Source organism: Orcinus orca, chromosome 16 (genome assembly GCF_937001465.1).
Source record: "Orcinus orca chromosome 16, mOrcOrc1.1, whole genome shotgun sequence".
NCBI lineage: Eukaryota > Metazoa > Chordata > Mammalia > Artiodactyla > Delphinidae > Orcinus > Orcinus orca.
This window is the reverse complement of record NC_064574.1, coordinates 6,517,800-6,540,202: the sequence shown is the minus strand read 5'-3', so window position 1 is coordinate 6,540,202 and position 22,403 is coordinate 6,517,800. Positions and strand designations below refer to the sequence as shown.

General features: G+C 54.4%; 1 protein-coding gene across 4 annotated transcripts in view; it reads right to left on the bottom strand.

The window, feature by feature from the left end:
* The window catches only part of BMP7 (bone morphogenetic protein 7), a 90,457-nt gene that overhangs the window by 5,095 nt on the left and 62,959 nt on the right, over window positions 1–22,403 (bottom strand). For 2 of the 4 annotated variants that reach the window (XM_033410400.2, XM_004282301.4), the window contains exons 4-6: window positions 6,459–6,656; window positions 1,614–1,690; window positions 95–205 (exon numbers count right to left, since the gene is read on the bottom strand). In XM_033410400.2, the coding sequence (XP_033266291.2) occupies window positions 95–205; window positions 1,614–1,690; window positions 6,459–6,656 (386 nt within the window). The remainder of the gene's footprint in view (window positions 1–94; window positions 206–1,613; window positions 1,691–6,458; window positions 6,657–22,403) is intronic. The other 2 variants (XM_033410402.2, XM_012537627.3) reach the window with 1 other exon arrangement.

Genomic DNA, 22,403 nt, shown 5'->3' with positions numbered 1-22,403 from the left:
CTGCTGTGGCCCCAGCTCGGAGGAGCACGAGGCGGGATGTGGTGGCCCTTCTCCCCCAGCTGCCCACACCCCAGCCGGCGCGCAGGCCACTCACCAGTGTCTGCACGATGGCGTGGTTGGTGGCGTTCATGTAGGAGTTCAGAGGGAAGGCGCACTCCCCCTCGCAGTAGTAGGCGGCATAGCCTTCGGGCGCTATGATCCAGTCCTGCGGGAGAGAGCGGAGGACGAGGCGGGGGGCGGGTTCAGAACCACGTGGGAAGTGGGAGCCGCAGGGTCCTGCCCTCTAGGCCGAAACATTCCTCCTGTGGGCCAGACTCCGAAGCTCCCAGAGGTCAAAGGCACGGCCCACCTCCTCCTGTGCAGCTTGGGCTCCTACAGAGGCAGCCTTCCATGGTCCCAACAGACTGCAGAGTGAGGGAAAGACCACCGGGGGCTGGGCTGAGCCCAGAATGAACACTTGCTCTTCATCGGAAGGTGGCACAGAGAGGGGTGATTAGGGTGGCATCAACCTTACCCCTGCTAGGTGGTAACCCGTGGGCGGTTTGCTTTAAACAAAGCCTCCAGGCCTCACTTCACCCACCCAGGAGAGACATGACAGTACAGCCGACGCAGCACAGTGCCTGGTACACGTGTGCGACTCTGTAAAGGACGCACGTGGTTGGGTTAGCACAGAAGTGTTGTGCTAGCAACACATATACCCCTCAGGGACTCGAGTGCATTTGGGGCTCTGTCCCAGCACTAGGACGCAAGCACGGCCTGGTGCCTCTTAGACCACGGATGCTGTCATAAGAGTGAGGACAAAATCACAGGAGGACTCCAAGCCGGCTGTGTGCACAAGTGCCCTGGGGGTGTATCTGAGGACATGATGACCTGGGAAGAATCTGGACCCTGCCACTGAACTACAAGCTCGCTGAAGGGAGAACAACAAAACCAGTGGTCCTGAGGATCTTACGATGACAACACCCTTTCCGGGGATATTTGGGCTCTGTGAGGGCAGGCACATTGCTATGCCCAGGGCTGCACCTCTAGTGCCTAGAAAAGGGCCCAGAACGTCATAGATACTCATAAATAGTTGAGATACTCTTTTTCTAGGATTCATCCCCTGCCCTGCTCCAGTCAAATGATTCCAGAGGGGCAGCCACAGTCCTAGGACATGACCCCAGCCCTAAAACAGCTGACTGGTTCAGGAACAAGCACCTGACCCGAGCTGGGCCAATCAGCACCTTCTCTGGGAACTGGAATCACAGACGGGGGAGGGAGAAGCAGACAGGGCAGAGGGTGGCAGCCCGCCCTCCAGGCAGCTGGATTCCAGCTCACGGACTCGGCCACGTCTAAGAGAAGCAGCCAGTGCAGGATGCAAATGGGGTTCACATGGAGAACGAGGTTCAGAGTCCACAGTGTTTGGGTTTCTGGGTCTAGCCTGAGTCTCAACCGTGTTTCTGCTCTTGGGTTTCACGGGGCATCCCTAGAGCCCCTAGTTAGGACGCGATACTGGAGTCTCAAGAGATGAGGAACATGGCTCACTGCACATGCGGGACCCAGCCCCACCACCGGGGGAGTCCACACTGGAGGCCTCACACATCCGGGGCCGATCCAGCCACCGCCGCCCTTACCTGCCAGCCCAGGTCCCGGAAGCTGACGTACAGCTCGTGCTTCTTACAGGCCTGCCTCTGGTCGCTGCTGCTGTTTTCTGAGGAGCGGCACCGGGGGGAGGAAAAGGAAATACACACAGATTAGAGTTTCCTCAGTCTAAGACAGTGGTGTGATCCCAAGCAAACTCTGAAAGCTGGAGGGTGACCTTCCTGACACAGAAGCCGTTCAAGCCCCTGTAGCCTCAAAACTCATTTCCATCCCCAGCAAACGGCCTCTGTAAGGGAGGCACCAACGCCCCCGTCTCTCTCACGCAGTCTTAGCTCACAGCTCTCTCTGGATCCTTCTGTGGACACTGTTTTCTCTTGTTTGGATGTGGACATCTGCGTGGATTACGGGTGGGAGTCCATCTCCGTCCGCATCCCACACGCTGGCTGCAACAGCCTGCTCAGAGGGGTTGCTTCCACTCAACCTCACTTTGTGAGGCCCGCCCACCTCACGATGCTCAGCCCCGAGGAGCGGGCAGCAGGAGACACGGACAGGGCCTGGGACAAAGCCCCACCATCGAGAAGAAATGACAGGGCGAAAAGTCAAGCCCCACTGACCTTCCAGAAAAACAATACTGAGGTTTCTCTGAGGAACGAAAATGATGCACTGGGGTTTTCCAGAAGTATGTAAAGTTTGTAGGAACTTTGGGTTAGGAATTGAGCCCTTGTAAACATGTAGAAATCTGTTTATCTCTCTCTTTGTGTCTATGTCTCTCTCTGTCTCTGTCTGTCTCTGACACACACACACACACACACACACACACACACACACACACACACACACCTGCCACTGCACAACCTCCCCTGAACCCAGAAGCTAGAGGGATTCATTTTTTTTCTTAACCACGACCTGTCTCTCCTCTGCCTAAAACTTCCCAGGGGCTTCCTACCAGCTTTTTTGAATATCCCCAATTGTACATGTATCTTTATATCTAGAGTTCAGAAGAGCAATTTTTTAAAATGTACAAACCAATGAGGAAAGGACACAACTGATGATGACAGAATTGCATGTGTCTTTCTAGGAGGGATCCTGGCTCCTAGGAGACACTCAGGACCAGTGAGAGGATCTCAGTGAGGGGGGCCAGAACTGGGGGGGGGGTGGGAACAGCCACCTTCGGGTATCTCGGGCCCTCATTACCTTGGTGCCTGGTATGTCATTCATTCATTCATACAAATTGTTAATGTCTACAGATTTGCAGATGCTGTTTTGGGCAGTGGAGCTACAAGTGTGAACAAAACAAAGCCCTGCCACTGAGGGGCTTATCCTCCAGCGAGAGGCAGATAATGACCAAATGAGGAAACACCAATTCCATTCCATCTAGATGAGCGCCGTGGAGGAACTAAGGGAGGAGAGGAGGACGGGAAGGGCGGGCTGAGGGGTCTGTGCCATGGGCGCTAACCAAGGCCTTCCGAGGAGGGCCGAAAGGAAGAACGAAAGGAAGTGAGAGGGCGGGCCAGGGAGGAATCCAAGGGAGGAGGTCCCAGGATGAGGACGGAGCAGGATGGAGAGGAGGGTTAGGAAGTCGGCAAGAACCAGGACAGGAGTGGCGGTTGGCAGAGGGACGGGCAGCAGGCACTAGAGCCTTCCAGGAATGAGGAGGCAGCGCTGGGGTCAGCGGCCGGCGGCGTGCAGGGGGGAGGTCTGCTTCGCTGGATTGAGCTCCACGGCTGGGGGGTGGGGAGGTTAGGGAGGATGGAGCAGGAATGGGGAGTCCTGGGCCCCCCTTCCCCACTTTGGGACCTAGCCTGAGGGCCTTGAGATAGAGAAAACCAGCTGCAGGGGTACTAGGGCTGCTGGAGGGCCAGGTGGTCACTGATATACAAAGGTCAAGCTCAAGGGAACCATCAGAGGCGAGCCCAGGAACCTCCTGGACCATTCACTGTGCCATATGGAAGGGCACAGACACTGAGTGGAAATCCAGGAAGGCCTCCATTGCTGTGGCCATGCCTGTGGCCCCAGGTGGCCACCCCCCAAGCCTTCTTCCCCTCCTTCCTTGTAGGGAGGCAGAAGGTGGAGGGGAGAGGGGGGGAGTAGCCCTCAGCCCAGTGATGTTGTGTGAAGCAACCTGAACAAGACAAAGGTCTGAGCACGTTAGCCTAGGCCAGGGATGTGGCAAAGAAGCTGTGCGTGGAGGGCCAACACTGCTGGCTGTTTGTTGCCCTGAGTAAAGAAGGATCTGAAGCTTTGTGTGGGCTCAGTGAGAAGAATGTGCCAGGATTGATTAGCAATGTCTGCCATGAGCAGAGGAAGGGCGAGTAGGGACCTTACTGCCACTTTTCCCAACCCTGTCTGAAAACAAAGCAATGATACGTGGCTTCATGTTGAAGCCCAAGGCCCAACAGACCAAGGACAAGAGCAGCTCATGAAGCTAGTTGTGGGCATATCAGTACGGGGTGGGCCCTGGCCCTGCCATCAGGGACCTCAGACACCTGGGTCCTTCAGGCCTCCTTGGAACGTGGCTGCTCCAGGAAGAAGTGGTTGGAACTCCTATTTCACTCTGACCTCTTACTAGCAGAAAGACGAGGAAAGGGAAGAAAAGAGATGCTCAAGAAGTAGAATCCTAGTTCCCCTGTTCCTCTTGTCCTGCCCACCATCCCAGGCCGCAGCAGCAGGCAAGCAGGAGTGGAGAGGCAACTGCTCACCCACCTCCGCAAACCCGGCCAGAGCAGCTGAGAAGTTACCACCGGTGCTGGGACTCAGCTCCCACCCCCATGGGTCATCTGGTGAAAATGGCTAATGACTAGGGAGTTGGGTCCAGTCGTGGGCGAGAGGCAAGTGGAAGGGAGGCGAGGGACCCAGTTTCTCGCCCCAAACCACACGGTCTGAAGAGCAGCGGAAGGCCTTTGCGGGGTGGGGCTGGCCTGCAGGACGTGTCTCTCTAGCACACAAGGGCTGCCACAGCAGAGAGGATTCTACTCATGTGGCCATGCAGCAGGATTCGCAGCTCATCACAGGAGGCAAAGCACTTCAACCGGGCATGTGTGTACAAACACACACTCAGAGATTCTGGTTTACTAAGCCTGCAGTGGGGCCCAGGCTTCGGTATTCTTTTAAAATTAAACTCCCAGGCAGGGTTTAGGTGAACTTCAAACAGGGCCAGGAAGTAGAAATCCAGAGCAAGGAAGTGTATCCCAGGCAAGGTAGAACAGCTGCCACGTGAGATAGTGAGAGCTCCGTCCTGTGGGGTTATGTAAGTGCAGACTTGATGGGGGTCCTCACCAGAGGACGCAGTGGGGGAAGCTGAGTGTCCAATTTTAAGATTTTGAGACCAGTCCCTCCCCTTTTACTACCTCGGTTAGACCGTTACACCTGACAGACCTCCGAGCCACGGGAGTCTCCGCGGGGATGACGTTTGCTAGCCCTTCCTGCCTGATTGATATAGAAAAGCCTCTCATAAATCTTCCTATTCCAACCCTCCCTGAGTGCCCCGCCCTGCTCCCCAGCATTCTCAGAGCAGCCAGAATGAGCTTCTTATCAACCCCACCCCGAATCATAGCTGGAAACTCTGCAAAGGCTTCCAAATTTGCTTTGGATGAAATTCAAACTCAAGATGTGGCTCCCGAGAGGACACTTGACCGTGCTCATTCCCCAGCCCAGCCACATGGCCTGCCCCCCTCCACCCTCCCTCCCAGAGCTGCCCCGAAAACTCCCTCCACCTGCAGGTCCCACTGCCTGCAGCGCTGGCCTCCTGCCCACCGGGCCTGGCCCCTGGGGCACCAGCTCGCCTCGGAGCTCTCAGCTGGCAAGTCTTCTCTGAACCACCCCCTCAAGAGTCCCTCGTCACCACGTTCCAACTCCCGGGCCTGGTGTCAGTGTGGCTGTGAATGATGGCCGCCTCCTGCCCATCCTGAATCATCTCTGCACCACGGCTGGGCTTTCACTGGTGAATCCCAGCCCCCAGGAGCCCAGCGCAGAGGAGGCTCCTAATACAAATGAAGAGATTCAGTTGGGCTTTGATTTGGGGGATCACAGATTCCCTCGGAGCAGCCTAAAGAATAACGGATGCACCTGCCAGAAAAGAATCTAAAGATCCTTTTAGATTCAAAAGCTCTGCACACAAGCTCGGAAGCCACACGTACCCACTAGTACCCACCCAGCAGGATGCCCTGCTCTCGAAAACGTCACCAACCGCAGTAACTGTAATTTTCTTTTTCCTCGAAAAGGAAAATGAACAGAAATTTCAAAACTGTCCAGGTAAGGCAGAAGAAGCCATTGACAATATAAGTGAATCTGAGGGTGGCAGCCCCTTTCCCACCTCGCCATCGCCCTTCTAAACACCCCCCCATGTCTCCCTTCCACGCTTCCTCCGACCAGCCCCAGGCCTCTCCCAGCTCACGATGAACCCAGAGCCGGGACGGCTCCACAGGAAAATCGTGCCGGCCGTATTCAACAAGTGTTAAAATTTGCCATGGGTTTCAAATGTTTTTCACTTGAAGAAACAAAACTAAAGATGCAGCACACTCCCCCCTTTTCCTCCTCCCCGCTCCCCGGGCAGCGGTCTCCCTCCCTCTATTTATTTGGAGCTATTGTTTCGTCCGCTTAGAAGTTTACATGATTGGCATCTTGTTACACTCATGTTTTGCTACTTGCATTTCGAAATGAATTTATGACACAATTTATACCCGGAAGACGGTGAGCTCTGGGGTGGAAGGGATTCTGTGGGCTGTGCTTCCTGCTGCATTGGTTCCAGAACCATCTGTCAAGCACATGCGTGGATTCTGAGTCCCACCCCAGCTGGGGTCCCACAGGGGGCCCCCTGTGGGCTCCTCGGGGGCGGGGGGCGGGTGTCCACGTGTTAACCCTCCCGCCCCCAGGCGTACCTGCGACGTTGGCCACCCGCAGGGCTTCCTGGTTCTTGGGTGTCTTGGAGCGGTTCTGGCTGCGCTGCTTGCCCCCCGTGGAACGGGTGCTGCGGAGGTGGACCTCGGTGGCCTTGAAGAAGGCCACCATGAAGGGCTGCTTGTTCTGGGGCCCCTGCCGCCCGATCAGGCCTGCCAACTTGGGGTTGATGCTCTGCCCTAGACAGGAAGGAGTCAAATGCACAGAGGAGCGGTTACAGGAGAGGCGGTTAGTGGGAAGGGCTGCACAGACTCCATTTCATCCGAGGCTCGCGATCCATCCGCGCGCCCACCACTAGTCCATCGCAAGTGTGGCCTCAGCTCTGACCCTACACCAGGTTGCTTTAGGAGCTTGGAACACGGTGGGAACCACAGAGAGAAAACTCCCTGGCCCCTGGGTGCGCCCACTGGTGGGGAAGGCGGCCAGAAAACACGCAGGGCAGGGAGCCCGTGGTGATACGTGTGTGGAGACAAACGGAGCAGGGGAGGGGTAGGACGCTGATGTCTGCAGAAGGACTCCAGCTGGTGGAAGTTCCACTCGCATCTCATTGGCCAAATCAGGTCATGCGATCCACCCAAATTCAAAGGGTGGGGTCAGTCCCGCTTGGTGCCCAGGTGGGTGGGAACAGTCACAAGCAGCCCCAGTGACTGCCACCTTCTGCGCGGAGGGACCTCTTGAGCAGAGAGGTGGGCAACAGAGAGGGAGGGAGCCACATGTCAGGGAAGCGGGCAGTGCAAAGGCAAAGGCCCGGAGATGGCGGGGGCGCAGTGAGAAAACTGGCCTCCTCTTGGAGCAGAGACTAAGGGTGAGAGGGCCAGGGGAGTTCAGGGCAAAAGTGGTGGGCACAGCAGGGGGCAGAAGCAACGCAGGGTCCTGGGGGCATCAGCGAGCCCTTTACCTTTATTCCGTTTACTCCCGCAACTTCATGTCCACCCAGAACCTCAGGATGCGACCTTATTTGAAAATAGCATCTTTGTAGATGTAATTAGTTAAGATCATACTGGATTAAGGTGGTTCCTAATCCAATGACTGGTGTCCTTAGAAGGTCACGTGAAGACACGGAGATGCACGCGCGCACGCACACACACACATGCACACGCACACACACACGCACACACACGCACACACACACACGGCAGCCTTGTGAAGACACAGCCCAAGGACACCGACGGCCACCAGAAGCTGGAAGAGGCCAGGAAGGACTCCTCCCTGGCGCCTTTGGAAGGAGTGTGGCCCAGGACACCTTGGTTCTGGACTTGCAGCCTCCTGACCGTGACAGAATAAAGCTGTGCTGCTTTGAGTCCGGGACACACACCCTGTCTGCATGAAGTGGAAACCGCGGGGTGTTCGGCTGAGGAGTGGGCAGCTGCAATTGTTTGTAAAAGACCAACCCAGGCCACTGCTGGAGACTGAACTGCAGGGGGCGAGGCTGGAAGTGCGAGTCCGGGCAGGGGCGACGGAATAGCGCAGGAAGACGTGACAGGCACTGGACGGGGGGCAGTGAGGGCAGAGGCGGCCGGAAACCCTCAGACCCTCGATGGTTCATTTTGAAGTTCATCTTTAGAATTTATTTTATTTTCAGTGTCTTGTTTTGGAATAATTACAGATGCACAGGAAACTGTGATAAAAATGTACAGGGAGGCCCCATGTACCCTTCTGGAGGTGGGGAAACCAAGGCGGAGGGTAGGGGTGGGGAGAAGACCTGGGAAGTGGAGGACAGAGGACAAAACAGTGCGACTGAGCAGCTCCTCTCTGAAATCCCCACCGGACGCACGAGGAAAACGGGCAGGGGACAGCAGGACATCCCAGCCCAGGCCTGGCTCCTGATCTAGGGGGAGAGACAGCCTTGGAGCCAAGACGTGCTCTGGCCCGGGGCCCGCCTTCCTGGGTTCACGCCCCACCTCTGCCACTCAACACACAGATGCTCCTCCCAGCAGAGCTCTGCACGCCGGAAGTGCTCACTAACCACCAGCTAAGGGCAGCGGTCCAGGCCGGAGTGGAGACTGCACCCCGGGGAGAGCGTGTAGGTGGACAAGCAACGTGAGGGCCGAGCCCAGATGCCCCGTCTCCACCTGAGAGATCCGGGGAATGCGGCAGAGGCTGTGCACGAGTGCCCGACGGGGAAGGATCTGGAAGAAGCTTGAACAGGAGGAAGGGGGATGCCGGGAGGATGTGGGGCTCTGGATTCTGGGGAAGGCGGATGAAGCAGTCACAGTGTCCTGTGCTCTGCGGGCGGGTCGAGTGTGACGGGGGCCTAGAACAGGCTACCAGCTCCGGCAACGATGAGACCATTGGCCAGTATATACTTAACATCACATCTGGTGGTGATAAGTGTTCCAAAGGAAGGTAAAGCAAGAGGACAAAGAAAGCCCATCTCACTCATGACAAAACAGCTCAGAGAGGCTGAATAACTTGCCCGAGGACACCCAGCTTGGAAGCAGGGAAGCTGAATCTGAACCCACGTGAGGCTGCTTAACCACAACAAATATGGTGCCTGCAAGCTGGGTGAGAAGGCTCAGAGGTCAGTGAAAGCAGTGCTTCTGAAGGCCCTGGGCCCGTCCACATCTGGAATCGGCTTCACCTGGAGCCTTCCAGACGGGCCAGATGTCCCGAAGCCCGGCCTCCCAAGGACCAGACCAGCATCGGGGGTTCTCTCTGGCTGTTTAACAACAAATGTTTAAAGAGCGAGCTCTTCCACTCACCACTACTTTACCTTAGTCGCTTTTAATGCCGGCTTTCCTGCATTCTTTAGTGGGGTTTCCTCGAGTTCACCCATCTATAATTTGAATGATTCTATAAAAGAAACCATTAAAGCTGAGCCCTTAGGAATTGCGTCCCCCCCCGGAAGGCTTTTAGGGCAAAATAAAAATGCCTCCCTGAAAACCTGATCCTGTTCCAGATCCAGTAAACCCAAGCCCTGGGGGCAGTCGCTGGGCATCTGAGGGCGGGTGTCTGGCTCGCTCTGGCCACTGTCAGGACAGCCACGTCCAGGGACGCACAGCCTCAGCTGAGAAATGGGCAGACAGAAAGGAAAGAAGAGGGTCTCCAGGGGGTTGAAACCCACATCTGCCGCTGACCAGCCTGTGTGGGCTGAGAGGGGGGAAGTCACGTGCCGGGGCCTCCATTTCCTCATCTGTGAAATAGGGACGATGCCATCTGTCTCACCCATGCCCTCTTTTTTTCCCTACCCAGCCCAATTTTTATTTAGGCAGCTGTGCCTTAGAGTGTCTCCAGCCTGGCTATAGAGGGCAGGACCTGCGGCCTTATACGCGGCAACCAGCCCTCCAGCTACAGCGACTGGTTCAGGAGTGGGCACGTGACCCAATTTAGTCAATGAATGGAGCACAGGTATCCTAGAAGTTTCCAAGTCCAGAGCAGCCCTCTCTTTCCTTGGACAGGATTGAGGGAGGAGGGATGGAGAGAGTCCCAGAAACAGCTACCATCTGGCAACCGCGAGTAGACCACATTTCCAAATGGGGCTGACCTGCTGGAGGGAAGAGCAGAGAGACAAACAGACACGTGATCTCTGGTGGTATCACCGAGCCACTGGATCACACCATTCCTGAAGCTGAATTCTTGCCCCGGCCAGCCAAACGAATAAACCCCTTTGATTGTTCAGTCCAAGTTGCCATTTTAGGGTCATCCTTGCCCCTTTTGCAGAGGCTGGAGAACTAGGGAACAGGGTAGCAAGCCATCTTGGGCCTGGTAGAGAGCAGGCACTCACAGGGCAGGTACGGATCATTCCCCTTCTATCACCAAGTATGAGAAAAGATGAGAGCTTTCAAGGTAAAACTGACTGTCACCACAACAGACATTCACCTTCAACAAAAAACAGCGATACGGAAAACTACAGTGAAATATCACTTCGCTCCCACTAAAATGGCTAAAATAAAGGCAGACAAAAGACAAGTATTGTTGAGGATGTGGAGAGAGTGGAACCCTCTTACACTGCTGGTGGTGTTATAAAAATGCCGCAGATGTTTTGGAAGACGGTTTGGCAATTCCTCAAAGAGTTAAACGGAGAGCTCTCATTCGACCCAGCAATTCCATCCCTAAGTACATACCCAAGAGAACTAAAAACATAGGTTCACAAGTGCTCACCGCAGCATTATTCATGATAGCCAGAACGTGGAAACAACCCAAGTGTCCATTAGCTAATGAGTGGATAAACAAAACATGTGTATCCATACAATGGAATATTATTCTCCAGAAAAAGAAATGAAGTACAGATCCACGGTACGACATGTATGAACTCTGAAGACATTACGCTACGTGAAAGAAACCAGTCACCAAACATCCCATGTTGTATGATTTCCAGAACAGGTAAATCCATGGAAACAGAAAGTAGATTAGTGGTTGCCAGGGCCCAGGAGAAGGCAGGGAATGGGGGGAGCGCTAATGGATAGCAAGTCTCTTCTGGGGATGACGGAAATGTTCTGGCATTGTTTAGTGGGATGGCTGCACAACAAGGCGAATGTACTAAAAAGTACTAGACGGTACACTTTAAGATGGTGAATTCCATGTATGTGAACTATATCTTAACTTTTGAAGTACATAAATTACAAAAAAAAGCAGGAGTAGGAATGACCCATCAACCAAACCCCGGGGGATAGTTTTTGCTAATAAAACAGTGTAAGGATGTCCGTCATAGTGCCCGGCACTCGTGGGCTCCTGGTGACCGTTTACTAAATGAACAAACGTCTCCTGTGCCAACAGTGGGCCGAGCGCTCACAGCCCAGCCAGCCCTCTCCACGGCCCCACGGGGCAGACATCGTGATGTCACTTGTCAAAGAGGAACAGGCTCCCGCGATAAAGGCCTTGCAGCGGGTCAGTGGTGGAGCCGGTATTCGAGGCTTGTTCTGCTGGAAGCCAAAGTCTGAGCTCTCAGCTTCACACCAGTGTGTCCTGGGCTGCCCCATGTGCTAAAAAGGGGTCAAGGTTCCCCAACACAGGGTGGGAGCTGCATGTGAGCTCGGAGGTTCCCCTGGCCCAGGACCGCATCTCAAAGAGCCACCTGGAGGTGGAGAGGAGACAGCTTTCTCCCAGGCTGGTCTTCACCTCCCTGGTATTCCTTGAAAGGTCAACTATGCGACCACGGTCATTTGGAAGAATGTGGAAGGAAGGACCCTGAACTGAGTTCATCCCCCCGGCTTCCTCTTGGGGTGGGGTTATAAAAACTCTGCCTGGTGTCTGCAACCGGAGCAAACTGCAGAGAAGAGAGTGGGCCCTGCTGTTCACAGCCCATTTGGGGTTCTAGAAGATGCACTGACCTCCCAGCCATCCCCGGGCACCAGGACTGGCTGCAGCATCTGCGGGTCCCAGCGCAAAGTGGAAATGCAGGACCCCTTGACCTAATGTTATTAAAAATCGCAAGACGGAGACAGCAGAGCATCAAACCCAGCATGGGGTCCTAGTACAGGGTCCTGTGCGGGTCACACACCCGTGAAGCCATTCCCGTCATGCACGTATAGACACACGGAAACACGTGTGTGCAATTCCTCATAACTGAGATGTGTGTCCCTGCTGATTCACATAAACCTGGGTTGGGGGCAACGTACTGTGGGCATCTTCCCTCGTCAATGAAACACATGTTGATCTCGTGTCTTGTGGCTGCAGAGGGGCCTCGCGTCTGGAAATCCCTTTGCCTCATCCTCTTCCGTCCCAGGCTTGAACAAACAACTTGTTTATCCATTTAGCAGTTCAGTCAACAACGATTCATGAAGCCCCCTCTGTGTGCCAGGCACCGTGCCAGGTGCAGGGTGACAGCCCCCAGGGGCTGACCAGAGAGGGAGATGCGCTCAGGGGCAAGGGGGCACCGGTCAGGGGCCGGGTCACGCTGGGCCTCGGTTCATGTTCTAGGTCTGGCAGGGGGACGTGGCCAGAGTTCTGTGATGAGAGGCCCCCTGGGACTGGTGTGTGGCGAACAGATAGGGTGGGGAGAGAGGAAGCCATGTGGAGGTCCAGAAACCAGCCCCATCCCACCACGCCCTCCTCTGGACCCCCGTAATGCTCAGGGCGGCCTCTCGGGGCCCTGCACACACGTCGCCTTCCTCCAAAGGCTCAGCAACTCAGGGCAGGGATGGTCCCCTTCACCCACCGTCCCTGCACAGGTGAGAGCTCTAAGATGGGGCCCAAAGCACATTCGCCAAGCAGGCGATCGCAAACACAGCCGGCCTCTCCACCGGGCACCGGGCGTTTGGGTTGATGATCGTCTGGGGTGCCGTCGTGGGCACTGTAGGATGTGCAGCAGCGTCCCTGGCTGCTCCCCAAAATGCATCCCCAAAATGTTTCCCGACCTTGCCAAGTGTCCCTGGGAGGCAAAACGTCCCAGGTCGAGAGCCAGGTGTTACATAAACCCTTCCTGAAGTAAGGCAGGCAGCAGAGACATGCGAAGATACGGTTACTGTGGTCAAGGTTTTCGCTGCGCAACCCACAGACAATGTGGTGCTTCGTTACGACAGGATAATTAAATGAGGGGGTGCGGGCATGAAGTACCACCCAGCCACCTAAACAATTCACTCATCGATTTACGAATATTCCTGGCTCACACGCCCCGGGCCCAGCAAAGCTCTGCGCCCTGGGGGTTACCACGGGGACAAGACAGGTCCAGGCTCTTGTGGGACGGACAGAAGGGAGGGCTGCCAAGTGAGGGGCAGAACATGATACAGTGTGATTCCACGTGGGAGAAAAGAAATTTGAAGCGTATACCAACAGATGTGGATATGTATATACAGAAAGTTTATTTCTGTTTTAATACTCCCACAAAGGGCAGAGAAAGGTTACACTGGGAGAGAAGACGTGTGGGTTAGCTGAGAGAGGAATTCCTTTTCATTTTATGCTGTTACAATATAAAGGCTTCACTTAGCACTTGCAAGTATTTGTTTTGATTATTTGTATTTAAACCTCCTGAGCAAGCCACACTGAATAGGGAGCCAGGCCAAACGTATCAGGCAGAGGGGCTGAGGTGGGTGAATTCATTCATCTAGGCAGGAAGAAAAGATACGCATAATATTTGAACAGAGGTCTGTATCTTCGAAAAAGATTTATATTCTAGACAAGGATTAATAGGTTAAAAAAACCCTGAAGGTTTGCCCAAGGATGGGATTATCCGATTTTGCAAATAAAAATACCGGATGCCCAGTTAAGTTTGAATTTCAGATAAATGAATAACATTTGCAATACGTGGGACAAACTTATATTAAGCAATTATTTGTTGTTTATCTGACATTCAAATTTAAGCGTGCATCTGTATTTTATCTGCCAAGAGGTGCCCCTTAAGTCAGGACAGAAAGCCTTTCCTGGCCTGTGATGGTAACTGACCCTGCTACACTGTAGCAACCATGATGGGGTCTCTGGCCCACCCAACAAGCAGGTAACGACTCTGCTGATTTCTTCATCCTTAGGATTCATGGCTTTGCCTCTAGCAGAGTGAGTGCTTTGCTTCTGTTCCTGTTTTCTGGCTTTTCTTAAATCTTAGTTTTCAAATTAACATCTAGTGAAATGGACTTTTATTTGGTGTCCAGATCTGTCCGTTTTAATGCGTGCGTAGGTTCATGTTAGCACCACTTCTCTCAGGATACAGAGAAGCTCCTGCGTCCCAAAGAACTCGCTCGTGCTGCTTTACCTCAGTGCATCCAACCAGGGGTGAGCCCGCCCCCACCTCCACCCCAGGGGACACTGGCAACGTCTGGAGACATTTTTGGTTTTCGCAACTTGGGGCAGGGGTGCTACTGGCATCAAGCGGGTGGAGGCCAGAGATGCTGCTAAACATCGTACAGTGTACAGGACGTACCCCGTCCCGACACACACACAGAGCACGCCGACAGTGCCGAGGGGGAAAAACCCTGCTTTCTCAGTCACCCCCTCCCCGACTCCCAGACTCTCAACGACTGACCTGTTCTAATCCCTACAGCTTCGCATTTTCTAGACATTTCATATACATGGACGCACAGTCTTTTTCGTCGGCTTATTTCAACCCGCGTGTCTTTGGGATTCACTCGCGGTGCTGCATGTTTCATGGTCCACAGTGTGGATGCACGAAGTTTGGTGACCCAGTCACCTGCCGAAGGACACCCGGGCTGCTTCCAGTGTGCGTAAGCATGAACATCATGACAGACGTTCCCGTACAGGTTTCTGTGTGGACCTACCCTTTCATTTCTGTGACGTGAAGCAGAGGTGAAATCCTTGGTGTGGCCTATTCCCCACAGTCTTCGCACACTCGAGGTGTCCGTCGGTGCTGGAATCAACCCGCCTGCCATCTGGAGAGACCGGGGAGGCTGCAGAGCTGAGCCGGGAAGGTCCGACCCCAGGAGCGCGCCCGCCACCGTGCCCAGCCCCGTCCTGCCTGGCCCTCCTCCACCGAAGCAGGCTGCAAAGGAGACCCTTCCCAGCCTCCTGTGCCGCTCCTTCTAGGATGGGTGCTGCAGCCTCCTCCTAAAGAGGCAGAGAACAGCCTTCATCTGGCCCCTGCTCCCCTCCTCTAGGCTTGGGCACGTGGAGACAGCCACCTGCCAGCGGCGCTAAGGTGAGTCTCCAGACACGCAAGACGGGGGCCGGGGGAGAAGCCCTGCCTGCTGTTCACACTCCAACCAGGCGTTGATAACAACAGCCCGTGGGCCAAATCCAGCCCACCGCCTGCTTTTGCAAATAAAGTTTTATTGGACATTTCTCTTTCTCTCCAGAGAAAGAGAAATATGCGGAATCAAAAAAGAAAAAGAAGAAGAAGATACAAATGAACTTATTTACAAAATAGAAACAGACTCACAGACTTAGAGAATGAACTTACAGTTATGGGGTGGGGCGGGGGAGGGATGGTTAGGGAGTTTGGGATTGACATGTACACACTGCTGTATTGAAAACAGATAACCAACAAGGACCTACTGCGTAACACGGGGAACTCTGCTCAATATTATGTAACAACCTAAATGGGAAAAGAATTTGAAAAAGAATAGATACATGTTATGTATATAACTGAATCACTCTGCTGTACACCTGACACCAACACAACATTGTTAATCAACTATACTCCAATATAAGATAAAAAGTTAACAAAGAAGCTTTACTGCAACAGAGCTTTGAACACCCGTGCACATATGTACTGTCCGCTTTAACGGTCGAGATGAGGAACCTGGCCAGAGAGTGTCTGACCCGCGAAGCTAAAGCCTTTACTATGTGGCACTTTAGAGAAGGCGTTTGCTGACCTCTGCTCTAACCAGCCCCAGATCCACTGAATTCTAGACTTGTAAAGAAAGCCATAAAGTGTCCCGATGAGATAAGATGCCTTTACTATCTATTATTTGCCAATGAACGTATTCCTTGCAGAGAGGGTTCTGCCCGTTGTTGGTTCACAGCGAAGATTACTGAGTGTGTGCTCTGTACCAGGCACTGTGCGGAGCCCACCCCCTGCACTGCTCTCGGGCAGGACTACTGGCCCCACATTTACAGACGGGGAAAGCTGGCTCGAGGCTACGAACTTGACCCCCAAACCTTTGCCGAGGGAAGGTGGATGGAAATGCAGAAAGGAGAGATTGCCCAGGCATGGATGTGGGCAGCCTACGGGGGCCTCCAGGGGTAGGAAGGATCCACCGAGGCTCTGAGGGGAGGCCCTTCCCAGAGGCGAACCAGGTGGGCAGGGGTGTGGAGACAGGACTCTGGGAAGTTGAGCTGAGGACAGGGTCGAGCCAGTGCATCGGGCCACCACTGGCAGGCCTGGGTGGCCCGGGCAGAAAGAGCATGCCCAGTCCAGAAGAGCCCCGGAGCAGCCAGGGAGCACAAATGGGGCCTCTTAGGGAAGGAGGGGATGTAACTCGCCCAGGAGAGGGTGGCATCTTGGTTTTCTTGTGGTCTCTGTGTTTTCCAGGGCTAGAGCCATCGGGTGCCCCTAGGAGGCCCACGGCATAAGAATGTTCCTCCTTAATTGTGCAAAACGCATTAATTCCAGCCACTTCTCCTGATGGACCGAGGCCTGAGTGACAAGTGAGAACGCAGTTAATACTTGTGACATCCGCCTGGCCCAGTTACCCAAGGCCACCACAGCCGCCACTGCCCACCGGCCCTGGAAGGTCCCATCCCAGCCTCTGGGTCACCAGGGCCTCTTCTCTGCTCTCTTGCTTCGGCTTCTGGACGAACAGGATGTGAAGCAACCGCAAGGGCAAAGGCACCTGGGAGCCAGCTGTGCCGTGGGCGGGATCGCTCGCCAACCTCGGCTTTATGGAGCTTAGTCTCCGCAGCCTCCGCGGGCGAAGGCTCGCCCCCGGTCCCGTCCTCAGCTGCCGCGGCCGGCATCACGCTTGCACGGCATACGCCCTCAATCCTTTAAATGCCTCACAATCCCATCTGATCCCATCTGGGATGATCAAGAACAGTGATATGTGCTCTCGCGGGCCCCGGAGAGAAGCCCGAGGCCCTCTTTGCATGCAGACGTCCAGGATGTGCCTGTATCTGCCCTTCTGGAGGGAGAAGAAGGGGCCCTCCTGGTCTTGGAGCTCCGGGGGTGTCGAGCAGCGGCTGGAGGCCCCCAGCAAGGGAGTGTGAGGGGGGAAGCGAGGCCCCCAGGTCGTCTTCTTGGGTCAGAGAGCCAGGGCTGATCGACACCGCGGGCCTCCTGAGCCGTCAAGTGATTTCTTCTGTGGACAAGGGAGAGGAGGGGGACCCTGTCAACGAGGACAAGATGTTGGAGTCCTCGCCTTGGGAACAAAGGACTAGGTGCTTCTGTATCTGCAAAGACAATGGAGTCTCCAGCCCAAAGCAGTCTTCACCTCCCCGCCACTTTGGGACGGACAGCGGCACTAGGAGCACAGTGTGCAGGAAGCCCTCCGGAGCCATCCTCGGAACCTCAGAACTTGTCTTCACGGCCTCATCCCTGACCTTCAGCATATGGTCCCTTCACGGTCTGCCTCTTCCTATGAGAATGTGAGCACAAGCCTTGTCCTATCCAAGCCGTAGCCCCGGTGCCTGCAACAGTCCCAGGTCCATCATAGCTCTACACAAATGTTTGTTGAGTGAATGTTTGTTGAGTGAATGTTTGTTGAGTGCTTTCAACATGGGCAAAAGGCTCTTGACGGTAGGAAGCCGGTTCTGACCACCAGGTGCGGGGGCTGGGAGGGTTCAGCATTGCTCTGCAGGCTGGGATCCGTCAGGCACCACGGCCAGACCCACAGCACTTTTAGGGACCTGGGAAAACGTTATCGTGTCTCTTTAAATCAGAAGAAAAAACATGAACTTTTTAGTGTTGGAGAAAATGTTTTCATTTTTAATCCAGCCAGGATTATATTCATCGTTATATCAAGACGGTCATAAACCAAGTTTAACATTTTTGAATGCAGGGAGGACCCCCCGGCCACTTCTGTGACGCTGCCTCCTCCAGTTAGCCCTGTGGGAAGCCCACTGTCTTCCGGGTCCTTTTTCAAACTCTCTTCGCAGGAAAGGGGATGTGGAGAGAAGAGCCAGGCAGAAACCAGGATGCTATAGGGTCCCAGGCTCTCTGTCTGGATGGCCCAGCCGTGCACCCAGCAGGGGCCTGTTAATTACACACTGCCCCTCAAGGTGTGGCCGCTGGTGACCACATTCCTCGAAGGCTTTCCTGCAACGAGCAAGTCTGGAGTCAGAATCTGCAGCCACGCCCAGGTCCACCCTGGGAGCAGAGTAACTTTAGTCAAGTTGCTTGGCCTTCTCAGCCTCTGTCTCCTCATCTGTAAGATGCTGGCCACAACAAACGTGCTACCTGGGCAGGGTCACTGTGAGAATTAAACACATCGATAACAGCAATAATAATATCTAACACTCACGAGCGTGGACAGGGTGCCGGCCCAGGGCTCAGCACTTTTACATGAATTCACTCTTTTCTTCCTCCCAGCCATAATTATGCCCGAGGAACAGATGAAGGGACAAGGCATCAGGAGGCTGGACCAGCCGTTCCAGATCACACGAGGCCGCCCCGCGGAGCGTCAGGCTATCGGGCGCTGGAGTCGGTGCAGGAGCCGCCAGAATGCCCCCACTCTGGTCCCGGACCGGAACTGAGCACGGGGCCTGGCCGGCAGCGAGGGTGCAGCTCTCACCAGCGCCGCCTACACAGCCCCCTTGCCAGCTGGCGAGCCCTCCACACTGGTGTCAGGTCCCCTCTGTTCAGGGTGCCTCTTCTCCCCTCTCCCACTGCCCTGGGGGTTCAGGGGGGCGCAGCCTGTGTGGCTTGGGAGGTGGAGGGGCTGCCTCTCCTCTTGTCCTCTGTACAAGGAAAGACAGCAGACGCCAGCCCTCCTTCCCGCGGCGTCCTGTCCTCGGAGATGAGACGAGGCTCCCTACTGGGCTCCTGACGAGCCCCAGGTGCCCGGGGAGTTTATGGGCTTCTCCCCACACAGGCTCACCAGCTGGTGGAGGCCTCAGCTGCACCGCTCCGCTCCGAGGGGCGACCAACAGGAGGGCCGCAGCTGGAGGAAGAGGGGACAGACACGCGCTTCCTGGGTGGTCTCAGGCAGCGTGTGGAGATCCGGTGAGCCGGGGCTCACCTCACGCCGCACCAAACATCAGGAGAGAGGGTCTGTGACGTCTGTGCCTCACTAAGCAAGCTGGTCCGAATTACTGTCATCAACATGCCCATTGTATAGGTGGGGAAACTGAGGCCCCGGATTCTGGCAGGTGCCCAGTGGCTGCAAGATGCTGCACCCCGACTCAGTGCCCCATCTCCTCCCCTCCCAGATGGGGCACTGGGAGCGGGGCACGGGTGCCACGCCCTGAAACCCCGTCTTCTCCAGGTGCTGTAGGATTTATGTTAATGCTAGTAGGTGGTCCCAGGGCAGGGGCCAGGCTGTCCCTACAGGCAACACAGGGCTGGCACACAGTATGTGGGCATCAGCCTGCCCATCAAATGCATCCCAGAGTCCACGGACTCCCCAGCAGGCCTTGCTGGTCTTTCACCTGTGTAGGCACCCAACGTGAAAAGGTTCTGACCCGGGTTTAGAGCTGAATGGAGTTGGCCAGCCCAGGCACCATCTTATAAACAGGGTACCCCAAGACATGGGGCGGAGTGTTATCACTGGGCCAGACCCCAGGTTAGAAGGAGCCTGTGAGAAAAGGCAGATTCTTGGGCCCATCCCTGGGGAATCGCCATCAGTGGGTCTGGGGGTGGAGCCCGGGAATCTGTATGCTCAACGTGCCACCCAGGGGGACTGTGATGGACAACACGTGGGAGAAACACCATGGAGGGAAACGAGTTCCCAGCCAGGAGCCTGTGGTCTCAGAAATGCTGGGCTCACTTGCTTTGTATCTCATCCCCCCAAAGATGCAAAAACTCATACCCTCAGTTGGCCATTGAATACCTTCCTCCTCCCTGACGGTCTGGGTGGGTGATCCTTCCCTGACCCAGGCAACCAGCTTAAACTTGCTGCGTCGGCGTGCACAGCACCTGGACAGGCCGGGTCTCAGGGCGGCGGCATCCATGCCCAGCCCCCAGGGCCCCACTTAGGAGGGGAGGAGATGGGGCCTCAAGTCTGGGGCATGGTGTCTAAGCCTTACCCTGGCTCTAGGCAGCATCCTGCGGCCACTAGGCTACGCTCCCCCTGGCTGGAGAGGGGTCCCCAGGCCTCAGCACCTCTCAGGGGCCCCAGTTTCGTCACCTGTCCCTTGGGGATGTTAATGATAGCATCTACCCCGCTGGTAACGGTGAGGATCACATGAGACTATGGCAGAAAGCACTTACTTTGTGCTTAGCAGCTGCCACACGCTAAGCAATTAAGCTCTTCACTTGCATGAGCTCATCTAATCCTTTGCAACCACCCTGGGAGGTGGAAACTATTATTAACCCCATTTTCCAGATGAGGGACATTAAATGACTCACCCTGCGTCATGTGGCTAGAAACAGCAGAGCTGGGACTTGAACCTGGGGAGTCTGGCCAGCTCCTGAGCCCAAGCCCACGTAACTATCAGGCTGTGCCACGTCAATAAACACTGAGCGTCAGCCACAGGCTGGGGGGGAGCAGACGCTAGAGGCAAAAGGGGGACAAAGGCCCTGACTGTGGGGGAGAAAGGGGATGGCAGGCCTGGGTTGAGTGTCACTTAAGAGAAAAACCAAACCTGTGCCACGCTGAGCCAGAAAGGCAGGCAGGATAAAGGAGCACGTGACCCACTGGATCAAGTTGGCAGGTCAAGCCAATACCCACAAGTTCAGGGAAATGGTCACTCTGAAAAGGTCAATCAAGTCTCCCTTAGCTTCATTTGTGCCTCATCTCCACTGTGTTCCACAGGGGCTTTCAAGGACAAGCAAGAGTTGAATGATTCTATCGCCAAATAAGTTTGGAATTCTATGCTGTATACCCTATCAGGAGATTCACAATGGACATCAGCAAAATAAAGGCTCTGATAAGTCCTGCAGTGAAACCCGTTTAGTTTATCCAACCTAGCATTTCTTGCACTTAACTGATCATGACTCTTCACGGAACACAGTTTGAGAAACTCTAGTATACAGCAGGGGCTGCAAACTCCTTCTGTAAATAGTATTTCTAAAAATAATATTTTCAGCTTTGTGGGCCATAGCGTCTGTTACAACTTCTCAACTCTGCTGCTGCAGCACAAAAGCAGGGCCAGGTGATACGTAAACCAGTAAGTGTGACTGTGTACTAATACAACTTTATTTATGGACACCAAAATGTGAATTTCCTATAATTCTATGTGTCACAAAATATTCTTCTTCTTAAAATTTTTCTTAGCCATTTAAAAATTTGAAAACTATCCTTAGCTCACAGGCACCCAAAAACAGTCTGGAGGCTGAATTTGGTCCACCGTGCATAGTTTGCCAACCCAGTATAGAGCAATGGGAAACTCCAGCATCTTCTAGGACCTCACTATAAAGTGTCAGGGGCATGAAAAGGGGAAGGTTTGGGGGGCTGGGGAGCCTGGGGGAGACCATCAGTAGAAAGAAGACCAGACTGGAAAGAAGACAAGTGTGGTCCTAAACTCTGTGGCCCCCTCCCACACAGCATGTGACCTTAGGCGGATAATTCTGGGGAAAAAATTATAAAATTTATTTACATTTTCCAAATCCACTTGGCCAAACCCAGCATTAACCACAGTAAAAAGAAGAACTAAAAGCTGGAACAATATCTGCAGCTCAAATCACAAAGGGCAAAATGTCCCTAAAATATAAAGTAGAAAAAGACCAACACCCTATGCGAGCAATGGGCAGAGGAGACAGAGGTTCCCAGGGAGGAAACTGCAAACAGCGTATTCGAGAAAGGGCTCAGCCTCGCACAGAGGAGAGAAAAGCAAAGCAAAACTACAAGATCCCACGCATCATCTATCGGATTAGCAAAGACAGGTACATTTGAGAGGCTGTCCCGACAAAGAAGGGGACACGGGTGCCCTCGTGCATTGCCAGTGGGGGCGCAAATGGAAAGACCTCTCCAGAGGGTAAATTGGCAATACCGATCAAAACTACAAACAGGGACTTCCCTGGGGGTCCAGTGGGTAAGACTCCGCGCTCCCAAAGCAGAGGGCCCGGGTTCGATCCCTGGTCGGGGAATTAGATCCCACACGCGTGCCATAACGAAGAGCCTGTGTCCCGCAACTAAAAGATCCTGTGTGCCGCCTAAACAAATAAATAAAATATCAAAAAAAAAAAAAACTACAGACATGCCACTTTCAGGAATTGTCCCTAGACCTACACCTACTCAAAAGTGTCCAAGGACACGTGCGCTGAGGTTCTCCACTGCAGCCCTGTTTATAGGAGCGGAAGATGGAAAAACCCTAGACGTCCATCCCGGGTGGACTGGATGAGTTACTCTTGGTGGTAGTAAAACAACAAAAACAACGACAACAACTCCTCCTCTCATTTAGGGCATGTGTATTATGAGCCGGGTCCTGTTCTCAGCCCTCACTACTCAAAGCACTGTCCAGGGACCAGCAGCCTCTGCATCACTTGGGGGCTGTTTGGACCA